The 12,428-nt window shown below is 40.2% G+C and overlaps 1 protein-coding gene across 1 annotated transcript; it reads right to left on the bottom strand.

Moving 5' to 3' along the window:
- Positions 1-2,170: 2,170 nt before the first annotated feature.
- NPTX2 (neuronal pentraxin II) lies at positions 2,171-12,424 on the bottom strand (the record flags this gene model as incomplete). The annotated part of the gene is made up of 6 exons (XM_009575843.1): positions 2,171-2,386; positions 4,300-4,479; positions 6,080-6,324; positions 7,306-7,321; positions 9,843-10,045; positions 12,163-12,424. Coding segments are annotated over 6 exons (1,122 nt in total), but the record flags the coding sequence as incomplete, so codon positions are not given.
- Positions 12,425-12,428: the final 4 nt, after the last annotated feature.

Raw genomic sequence — 12,428 nt, 5'->3', positions numbered from 1 at the left:
GTTTTGTTTTTTTTCTTAGGGCAGGGAAAGTACTGTTTTGGGTCGGGGGGCAGGGAGGAGGTGTCTGTTTTAAGGCCAATCAGAATGAGAACATTTGAAATCAAGTTGTGTAACATTTCATAGAAACCTCAAACTCGCCATGGCCAGAGAAGGATGACAGAGCTGAATAAACATTTCTGCCCCAGCTGGTGGTTCTCTCACAGAGAGCGCTATCAACTTGTTAGTTTACCAAGCAGAGTGTTTGGTTTACTGTCAGACCCCATGGACACTGCATTTTACGACTTCCCCTCGTGTAGTGCCTCTGCTATCACATTTCAACAAGTCATCTCATTGTTGAGCAGTGCTTTCCACACCAGTTTGGGACACTTAAGTTGCCTACAACTAGTGCTTTCACCCAGAAGGGGTCATAATTTCAGTTTCTCACGATTGTAAATATAAACATATGTTCTGTGCCCCATCCCACTCCAATGAAACTGCTGCATCGCAGGCCATGCCACAGACCAGTGCCTGTGAGATCGCAGTGGCAGGAGACAGGTCTCAGCCTGAGCCTCAGACACCCGACCACATCCAAATGTGGAAGCACACACACCTAAGCCCCTTTTGGTTGAAGATTGTGATTTGAGACATTTAGGGAATAAAGAGAACTTCTTACAGGACTGTACTTCTATCAGTCTAGAGAGACAGTAGCTGAACTCATAGTAGCTATGAAAGAGAACATTCAGTGTCTTGTGTGACCATAAAGGAATTAAAAGACTCATTTTACAGTGCATTTTAATTAAAAGTTCATTATAAGAATTTTCTTTTAAGAACAGCATACTACATATTAATGGAAATATGTAACTTTATCCTACAAATGGGACTGTCACCATATTATTCTTACAATTCAAACATATGAAAAATAAAATATGATATTTAGCTTTATAAATTCCCCCTCCCCCCTTTAAATAATTTTTCTTTTAAATAACAAAAGTATTAACTCTTCCCCAGTACAGTGCATTTGCTATCTGGGAGCCACAAACCAAGTAGTCACATCAATGCCAAGGAAATAGCAACATTGTTTGCAAAATATTGAGAGAAAATGATAAAAAATATAGTCGTCAGCCCAGTGCTTACAGAAGAGACAGTCAACAAGAATTGAAAAAACCAGCACATTTTCATATTACATAGGACCATTATAATAACATAGAAAACAGTGCAGAAGACTTATGCTGGAAAAATATATAGCGATTCTCAGCAAGCAGAAACTGAACTTTGGCACTTGCTCATAAAAAGGCCTTTCAAAGCAAAACAAAATGGAAATCCACTTAATCACAGCTTGTATATTTAAAAAAAATAAAGACATTGTCTAAAGCAAGAGAAACAATAGAGAAAAGTTTACAAGCCAGGTCACTACAAATTCAGTACATTCAGCCTACAGAAAGTACAAATACAATCTTTCATCCATCCATACACCCTGGGATCCTGGCTAGCGAAAGACAGGCTTTGGGACAGAACCCTACCTGAAGCCTCACTATTTCAATGGAGCTATGCTGATCACACAGCCCTTTCTTCAAATTGAACTAGAATAGCATGTCTCAAATACATTGCCTCCTTATAAAATAAGGATTTCTAATCTGTAAATTAAAAAGCAAGACCCTTGCACTCAGACAGTGGCTTTTCTGCTCTACCCATAGTTGCACCGTAACCACTGCAGTGTAAGGATTAATTGATTTCTTTAAAAAGGGCTAAAAAAGAATGGCTTCAATTCAAAGGGGAGACTATAGACTGGAAGGAAGGATTCACATTTATCCTCTTAATCTTAGCGCTTTGTCAGCACTGCACATTATCAAAAGGAGTACTATAGTTAACATGTGCACGGCTGTTCCCCCTCCCTGCCAGAAGAGCTGATGTACTAAACTCGGGCCTAACCGAAAGGCTGCTGCAGGCCAAAGCATATTTTTGGATCAGGCCATAAGAAAGCAAGGGCTGCTCTAGCCAAGAAGTGCTTCTTTCATTGTCAGGCTCAATGCCCCAAACTAGCAGCTATGTTTGCACTGAGGCAGTTTACTCAATTTTTTTTATTCTTTTGAGGAGTTAAGATTGGGGAAGGGCAGAGAAAAAAAATAAGTGCTTTAGATTGCACAGAAGATTGTCCTACTAAAGGGGGCACTTGAATAGGAAACGATTGCAGCTATAAATTTTCACATGTCTCCACAGGCCATTTAGTAGCACCTCCAAACACATCAACATTGTTATCAACCCAGGGTATGATGTTGCCAGGCATGTTGGTAGAGCAGTTAGCAATATTCATGATGTCTTCAGCTTTTAAGACCCTGTCCCATATATTGAACTGGCTCATCTCCCCAACGAAGGCTTGAGTTGCATCAAATCTTCCTCCTACTGTGTCCTTTAGGCACACAAGAGTTAGCATTAGATGAGAAGGTTATTTCAGCATTTTCTTCTTCAAACTTGAAGACCCTCCCCCCCCAGCCACACTGCTAGAAGAAGGTGCAGAGCTAGGTTACAGAGACGAACAACTTCAAGTTTCTAGAAGGGCTACTTTGAGTAAGATGTTCTATGGAACAGTTGAAAGCTCCAATCTGAAATGTGCCAAAACAATTCAAAGCAAACAGTAGTGACTGTATACCATCACACAAAGGCTACACATAACTAACGCTGCCCCCAAGGAGTAGAGGCAGCTTTAAATATTGAAGCTAATTTAGGAGCCATTTTGCAAGCTTGGCACAGGACAACTTCAGCAAGAACTGCACAGATGTGTAAGATTACTCCAAAAGCTTTATGGCTATAGATTAAACTGTAACTGCAGTCCTTGACCAATTGTCTGCAACTGCCTATAAGATGCAATCTTTGGATCCAAATACACAGGCTGCTTCTGGTTGTACACAATGACTAACTCAAACTTATACTGCATAAGCCTAGAAGTGTTTGCTTGCTCCATCCACTACTCACAGAAAGAAATCGCACATTTTGTGCGATCACACTAACATGAAACTGATAGCATAGGATAGAACCAAGCACGGTACAGGCAAATGGCATCAGAGAGTTACAGAAAAGCTGCCAGCCACTCAATAGTGAGCTGGAGCATCTGCTATGCAGAGTGTATTAGGATTCTGAATTTACCATTCTGTCATTTATGTCATGGATAAATATCTACTCAAATCAGTATCAGGACAAAACTAATTTTTCATTGCCCCATTGTGAACCTGGGAATCCTGGAGAAAGCCTATTTCCTGCTACTCATTACCATTTTTTTTTTTTTTTAAGTAAATGTATAATCATACAAAGAACGGGTAGAGAAAAAAACGTGAAGAGCCCCACAATTCATAGGCAATAGCTTAACAAGATGTTAACTGGAAGAGTGAGATTCAAAATCCTTTGTTATTTTTCAATATTCAAAAAGGACTTATCCTTAACCTCATGAATGCTTTCTGTTGGCAGTACTAATATTCAAACTTCATTAGCATTTGCATTAGGAGGGTTATTTATCTACACCTTTTACGAGAAACCAAATGTCTGATTTAGAGTTCGTCCCTTTGACTTCAGACTCATCTTTAAAGTAGACATCAAATTCTGAATAAGTGACAGACTCCACTATTCTAAAAAATGTGTTAGACACCTGAAAAGCTGCAGAATTCAGTCTGCAGGGAGTTCTCCGTAGCAGGCCAAATTATAGAAGATCCTGATATACCCACAAGCACTCCAGTGCGCATAGTTGTTGGTCCCCTCACCCCCATACACACACTTTCCTTGGTCTATTCCGGGGCTTGAGGACTAACATTCTCACTATTCTTGGGACAACGAGGAAAGGAAGGGGGAAAACCAGTAAACTGCTAAGGGGGACAGTCAATTTGGCTTCAATTAAAAAAAATTAAAACAAATCAAAGCAATTGTACTTGGTCCGCTTTCAGCAAGCTCCTTTTTGAGTGCTCATACAACAGCGCTGGCCAATTCTGTCCTTTTCTGTAACTTCAGTGGCCATATTGCTAGTTACCAGCAATCTAGCTCAAAGGATTTCATTTAAGGCATTATTCAGATCACTGATGAAGTTGCACACTGTAGCATTAAGAGTGGGAATAGGAATAGCTGCAACATGAATATTTTGAATATTTAATAAATGAAACAAAATATACCAATGTGTGATTGCATTAAGTATTTGTTGCTTTGTTTTAATCTTTCTGATACTGTGTATACAAGAGGACCAAGTGTTTAACAAAGAGAAATTTTCCCACAGCTGCTGTTTGTTTGAGGAGTTTTGATTTTTTTTTTTTTAAACCCTGGAACACACTGTCATTCACTCACCTGTTCCTGACCCAGGATCAAGACACCTCCAGGTTTAATTGGGTGCCAAGGAGCAAGATTCTCCCCAGTGCCAAGCTTCTCTCCATCCTGAAAAGCCTCCCACATTCCATCTCTGGTTGTCCATGTTATACAGATATGATGCCATTTTCCATCACTAATGAAGAGAGGGAGCTGGGCAACCTACAAAAAACAAGGAATAATACATGTTGCAAACAAAGTCTACCAGTTCAAGCACAACGTTCAAAAAGGGACAGTATTTACTCTGTCCTCAGAAGCAAAAAACTTCAGAGGCAGAAGTTAGTCCACATCTTTCTACTTTGTCCCAGCTCTCCTGTATTCAGGAATACAGCTTTTTATTCTAGACATGAGCCTTTGTTTCATCTAGAATCAAGTGACACCAGTACCAAAGTCTAAGCTGCTATCAATCCACTGAACCTGCATATTAATCTGTGGTATTTGTTATTTAAATTTCAGTGCTTAGTCCTAACTTTCCATCCAGTACTCATGTTAAGTTTCTCTTAAAATCTGGTGTTTGCCTGTACCATTTGCAGTAACAACGCTGACAAATGGATCTGCCTGCTTCCAGTAAAACTTGTGGGAACTGTTACATAGGGCTCCAAATAAGGAGGGATTATGCTCCATTAGGAATTTGATCTGAAAACTTAACTCAAGTCAACATAAAGACACAAAGGCAGTGAGCTATAGAACAGCTATGATGTGCGAAAAAGAAAAGCCTCACAGAACATTAGTAGTACTGACATAATATTAAAGAGAAAAAGTTATTGCTAAGGATAAGCAGACTCAAGTTTCCTTCTCTTCCACAAACCATTAAAAATAATCAGCTTTTCACTCTTATTTATTTGGGAGGATGACAGGACTGTTAAAAGTCCTTAACTAACCACATGACTGAACGACCTGAGTTGTGTTGTAGATCTGTAAACACCTGATCCCTCAGAGGGCAGCGAGTTACTAGGAAACCTAACAGGCCAAAAAAAACAAGGGATGGTGCCTGAAGGCAAGCTATGCTACATTGCAGCCTAGCCAAGTTAAGAATCTAGTTTTGCTCATATTGATTCAAATCAAGTCACTTAGCTACAATCAACTATATACATTTCATAGCTAGACCAAACTGAAGGTAGGAAGAAACGAAGTATTTATAATCTGTTTTAATGCCAAGTTTCAACGGGTCTTGTTTTCCTCAAGCCTCATTCTGAAGCTTGTCAGAAACCACCAGTGGTGTGAAGTAGTGTAAGACAATTGTTGCTTTTTGTATCTAAAGTCTGAAAAAATTGTATTTAAACTGACGATCAGTCACTTAAACATAACAAAATCAGCTACAATTATATGCTTTTTGCTCTCTGCCTTCTGCCAAATTCATTTTAACATAACTGAACTTCTAGGATTAGAAAGATAGAATACTGCAACTGGCTTAGATCTCACAGGTTTTGCAATAGCGTGGCTTCAGATATTGCTTCTGTTTCATAAAACAAGAAGCCAAGATCTGCTTGTACATTTAGAGGACAAGCATAAGTGTGTGCACATCTGGATGTCATGCTGCTTTGTCTCAACATGCAAATATACGTACCATTTGACTTTGTTTCAAGTACTTTTATGAACTTGCAACAAACAGATGGATAACAACAGACAAGTAGACACTACCATCTCAAAGGCCTAGAGCTGGCTTCTCTCAGAGAGAATGAAAGAGTTACTAGAGAGGTACCAAGGGTTTGGGCCTTATTCTGATAATGTAGACAATAAAGAAGAGTTAGTCAATTCTCACCTTATCATTAATTAGAAGTTCAATTGGATTATTCCCCCATTCTATGAGGACAATTTCATTAGCCTGGCCGGGAACAGCATATGAGAATGGAGTGCCAATTCCAGGAGAAGCACTTGATCTCAACCACAAGCATACAGTAAAAGCATACAGCTCTGGTAGAGTCTTCTTGATCTTCCCATACAAGTAGTTTGTGCGAAGAGGAAGGGAGACTTTGAATTCATCAGGTGACTTAAATGCACTGTTACCTAGAATTACATTGAGGAAGAAAAACCTTTAACATTAAACAAAACAATATATTCGCAATTCAGGTTAAGAAACAATATAATTGATATTGAGAATCTTTGGAATTTTAATCACTTTAGTGAGGTACACAAAAAAAAAATATTGAAGTAGTATTACTGAATGTTGATTTTGCAGCACAAAAAAATACACTTAAGATTTTATACATGTCATGCTAATTACTTAGCTTATTTTTCCTGTTCATTTAGAGCAAAAGAATAGATGGCAGACAACTAATGAAAGGCTGTTAAGTATTTTCTTTCTTCATTGCTTAGTTCATGGCTGGAGGCCTGCCTATTTCAAACAATTCAAACTGTTTTAAAAGATATTTACTGTTACTAAACATGGATTCTCTGGTATGTTCATTATTAAAGCATCACAGTACTTCAAGAACAGTATTTCTTTTCCTACTACTGCTACACAGGGAGCTAGCAGCAGCATCCCCATTTTACAGATAGCAGGCTGAGAAACAGGTTGATGCTCTCATTTTGGATGGCCAATCTGAAATAAGAAAAAGCTGACATATTCCAGAAAGCAGAGTTAAATTTAGTAGAACTGATTTCTGTCCCGTAGACAAATCAGGAGGAGATCTGAACAAAAATATAAAGCTTAAGTTCAGAGTGACCTGAAGAAAATGCAATATAAAGCTATGAACTACAAAAACATTAGACATCTGTTTTAATATAAAAGCAGAAATAATTATTTTGCTTTTTCTAAAAAATGTGATAAAAACCAGCAAGATATTCCACAGGGATGTTTATGAAATTGAGAACTCTTAAGACCAAAACTTTCTGAAGTTGCAATACTCTGTATTATATAGTTTGTGTATACTTCTGATGTAGGTGCTTACAAGTAATTTTCTAGAATTAAATATTAAGAAGAGAGAAATCCCACATTGTGCCACAAAATAAAACCCCACAGTTCTGTAGTAGAGTGTCACCCTCAACCTTTTAGCAACCTGTTCTTCTGAGTCCCACTCATTTCCTTTACTCACATTCCTGAAACAAATTCAATCCCCTTGCCAAACTTCACACTCCAATCCAAATGAAGAGCTGTCGTCGCAAAAGGTTGCCACAATTTTCAAATGTAATTTTTAAACTGTTGGCATTCTCTCAGTTCCCATTCTCAGAAGCAACTGAAGTGTTTTGACTGCATTTTTCACAGAACGAGGGGGTGGAAGGAGAAAAAGCTTGTCTGATGCTTGTCTTGAGTAACTTACAGACCAAAAACTGAAATATTCTAAATTTTAAGCACAAAAACCCCCAGGATCTTAGGGTTTATGTTGAGCAACCTCCACTAGGCTGGTACAACCAATCTCACATATTAAAAAAAAGAAACATACTCCATTAAGAGCATTAGTCACTATGTGAAAGAGCTTAACAAAGCAATAATGGGTTGGAAAAAAAACAAACAATATTCATCTTTTTTATATTTTTCAGTTTGTTCTCATGACTCGAAAACATCCACAAGTCCAAATGATAACAAGATCCTCCTGTTCTGGGCAACGGGCACATGCACAGGATAAGACAATCCTTTTACTAAAGAATCTAAATTATTTTTGGACAAGGTGGGCAAGAAATAGTTATTCCCTTTTAGAGATGGAGAAAATAGATTTAGACATAGCAAGTGACTTGTTCATGTCTCCAGCATAGCTAGAAATCCAGGCACTATTAGTTGCAGGATTATTCCTCCACCCAGTCCTGCTTTTTAATGTGTCATCTACTGCTGTCAATGGAGACAACCAGTGAGGGAATTACCAGAAGACTTTGCAATCACAAAAGTTGTACTAATTTCAAACTCTTCTGCCCCACTGGTAACTAAAGACAGCTGTCACAACAACAGACAAAAAAGTCCAAAGTTCATAGTGTCACCTTATAAGGTTAGTTTTTCCTCCATTTAGTTAGTCTCAGGACAACAAGGAGCGTATGACACTCCAGTTGTCAGGAAGAGATGCTAAACAATGCGGCATTTAAAATAAAAGCACAATAGAAATAGTATTTTCAAAAGAGGTCAGATCACTTCAAATATCGTCTGCATTTAATCTACAAAATCATTAAGTTCTTAGATCATTATTACCCTCACTTTGATTTGACAGAGGAACCAAAGGCACAGAACAGCTACGCTGCACTGTAATAGAGAGCAAATTACACAACTAAAAGAAAGCCTGTATCTTGGTTCCCGGCCCAAATTCCTCACTTCCCTGTAGACTTATAAGACAGCCCTCTCTCCCTACAAAAAAAATAAAGGTGTTAGCACCTTTTTTTTTTACCTAATTTTTAACCTAAATAAATTACACATGCTTGTTCTCCCACCACTCCCTTTCTCTTTCTGATGCCTTGCTGATATGAGTCACATCTTCCAGAGACAAGGACTAGCAATACTTGCCACACAAGACATTACCAGGCCACTAATTCTCCAGAACTTTAGTTGCAGTTTAGGCTTTATCTTAGCTCTCAGGAAATACTAAATGACAGAGCCAGCAGAAGATCTCTTCTTCCTCCTTCCCTTTTCCCCTCCTTCACACTTTTTAAACAAAAACAAAATAGATAGAATATTACACAAATGGATCCATTAGGCTGCATTTTAAAATTCACGAGATATGTATGTTTGCACCATTTTGAAAGCATGTCCATTAAGCTGCTTTTAAGCGGAGAACCTATTCACCTTGGCAAATCATTTAAAGATTGGGCAGTGATGTTTACTAGTCCTACACAGTCCACTCTTTGGTGTATATAGCCAATACAGAAAGATAGTTCTGTTCTTTAGCTCATTTCCATGGGCATTTGTAATTCAGATAAACAGACTACTCAAGCATAGAGATCTCAGTAATAAGGAATCGAAGTATCTGAATAAATGACTAGGATTAAGAGAGCGTCCCCCAGTGGCACCATGTGTAATCTACCATAAATTCTGAAGGCTATCCGCTTGGGATAGGACACAATTCAAGTATCTGCAGTTACCCAAAGGCATAACCAGCAACAAAAGGAGAAACCACCAGCAATACTTCCAAAGCAGCAAGAAATGGTTCTGGTATAAAATACCATTCATTACATCAAAGGCAGTTGTGCTAATTAAATTTAGCCCATATGATTTTCAGTCCCAATAAAGAAAGGCAGCTCTACTTAGATGTGTACTTGACATTATCTAGGTATTTACCTGACACCAATGTCATACTTCTTCCTATTTCCACTTGCCTCCTTATATATCTTTCCATCCCACAAACACTAAGAGTCTCATCCTAACCACCCACATAGGCCAAATTAAAAGACAGGAAGCCAAAGCCAAAGCCACGCAGAGGCCTGTCAAGTGGGAAGCCTGTGACAAAAGGAAAAAGGCAATCCAAGTATTTGCACTGTCACCTACTATTTAGTCCAGCATCTTAACTATCTTCCCCTCAAGGCCCACATTTAGACTACTGCACTAGAAGGAGGGAGTAAACAAAATTAATCAGCATGGGGAAGCATTTAGATTCTGTGCAGATTACCTCTCTTTCTAGCAATGCATTCAAGGCTGTCTCTGTCTTCTGCCGATGGGCTGACGTCTCATTATGAAGCAAAGACTTTTCATCCTCAAGCTCGGCCACTTTGCTCAGGAGTTGGCGTTCCAGGTCTGCAAGCCTCCGTTGAAGCATCTCTCGAAGGTCATTAGGCAGTGCTGCATATGACACATTGGCTCGGAGTTGATGCTTTAGGGGAAATGAGAAGAAAAAAAAAATTGTCATTTCTAAAACAGAAACTGTGAAATGCAGATATGCTCCTGATTCAAAGGGAAGAAAGCAAGATCACCAAGTTCTCCAGCAAGTACATGTGCTGGTTTTCGCTGGGGTAGAGTTAATTTTCTTCATAGTAGCTAGTGTGGGGCTATGTTTTGGATTTGTGCTGAAAACAGTGTTGATAATACAGGGATGTTTTTGTCACTGCTGAGCAGTGCTTACACAGGGTCAAGGCCTTTTCTGCTCCTCACCCCACCCCACCAGCGAGCAGGCTGGGGGTGCACAAGAAGTTGGGAGGGGACACAGCCAGGACAGCTGACCCCAACTGACCAAAGGGGTATTCCATACCATATGACGTCATGCTCAGCATATAAAGCTGGGGGAAGAAGAAGGAAGGGGGGGACATTAGGAGTCATGGCATTTTGTCTTCCCAAGTAACCGTTACGTGTGATGGAGCTCTCCTGGAGATGGCTGAACACCTGCCTGCCGATGGGAAGTAGTGGATGAATTCCTTGGTTTGCTTTGCTTGCATGCGCTGCTTTGCTTTACCTATTAAACTGTCTTTATCTCAACCCACGAGTTTTCTCATTTCTACCCTTCCGATTCTCTCCCCCATCCCACTAGGGGGGAGTGAGCAAGCGGCTGGGTGGTGCTTAGTTGCCAGCTGGGGTTAAACCACGACAGTACGAAAGAGGCATTGCTTTTTAGCACTTGTCATGTTCAGTGCTTTTATCAGCACTGTAGCAAAAGAGGTCCTGAAAGAAAAGGGCACTTTTGTTAGGGGCTTCCAGTGTTTCATCTGAAGGAGTCTTCATACATTTAAGTTCAATAAAATCAATGTAGGAAGCCAGGTCTGATGCAGTTTCATTAGTATGGGTATATGTGGCACATCAGTCAATTTTTGCTTTACTTACTGCAAGTGACATTGCCAACTTAAGTAAACAGAAAAACAATTATTTCTTTTTAAATAAAAAATTAAGCTACTTCGAAAGCAAATTTACCAAATGAAAGTTTCCTCAGTTTTGATTTGCAGAGTAAAAAAATCAGATGCTCTTTAGATCAACTGTAAGTATTAGCCAGTGAAAGTATTTTTATTTAAACTGCAAAAAAAAACCCCCACACTCTCTCAAATAACACTGGTATCTTTAAGGATACTAAGAAACCAACGGTTCCACCTACCATATTATTCTAGTGGAGTTTCTCTTCTACAACCCTAAAATAATGCCTCAAAAAGACAGTAACAGTAATAAAAGGATGTTACACTACCAGATCATTCAAAATTGTACTTGAAAAGCAGTCCAGAGTGTTTAGACCTCACAGAATAACCTTTAGGAAGTTACTCGCCATCCTCACAGCATCACTGACTGTTTGGAGGACAGCAGGACACGCATATAGCTCTCAGGGTGTTTTTTGGAAAACAAAACACAACATCCAGCATGACTCCTGTGGGAATACTCTCTACCAAATATTTCCATATGTGCCACTCAACCATGGGCACTGTCCAAAGGCTCACAGAAATCACTTATTGGTGGGCTTGGACCAAATCCCCTTCCTATTCACAGGCATACAGAATCAGGTTCTTTTTATTCTATGTCAGCTCTAAATACATCATCTTATCTTCACAATCTGCCCACAATCTCCTTACTACCACTGGTCTGTTCAGCACCATATGCCTAGGTCTTACTGCCCAAGACATCAGCTTTGTACCTCAAACCCCATGAAGTCACATTCCCAGAAAGAGAGATTTAGACATACTAATACAGAAACTAAGCTGGTGACAAGCAGGAAAACCATAATCTCCCCCCACCCCTGGAAGAACATATTCACAGAGGAACCCTTCAGGTTTTTTACCATTAAAGTGAGGAGATAAATAATCAAGAAAACAAGACAAGCCAACCAAGCTACTCACTCCCAGGGCTCGGCCAGTTTGGATTTATCTCCATAAAGATTAAGCGCACTGGTTGTGTCCACCCAGCGGTCCAAAGCCACTGTTATACGTTAAGTCGTTCCAAGTTTCTACACGGGTGGGCAGGGAGGCTGGCCCACCTGGGTGGGCAGGGAGGCTGGCCCCCCCTGAGCCCTGGCCCTCCCTCCAGGCTCTCCAGCCGGTCTTTCAGGGTCTGCATGGTGCGGCTCAGCTGGTCGATGACCTGCGCCGGGTCCCGCGGCAGGTCACCCATGGTGTCCTTGCCCTTGCCCAGCTCCTTCTTCCACGTCCCCGTGGCAGACTTGCCGTCGGCGCCTTCGCAGCGGCTCAGCTTGCCGGTGAGCTCCCGGATGGCCTCCCGCTGGCTCCCGATGGTCTCCTTCTGCTGCAGGACGGTCTCCCGCAGCTGCAGCACCATGGCTTTCAGCTCC

This window comes from Fulmarus glacialis, unplaced genomic scaffold, assembly GCF_000690835.1.
Source record: "Fulmarus glacialis isolate BGI_N327 unplaced genomic scaffold, ASM69083v1 scaffold29990, whole genome shotgun sequence".
Taxonomy (NCBI): Eukaryota; Metazoa; Chordata; class Aves; order Procellariiformes; family Procellariidae; genus Fulmarus; species Fulmarus glacialis.
This window is presented reverse-complemented; position numbering and strand designations above follow the sequence as displayed.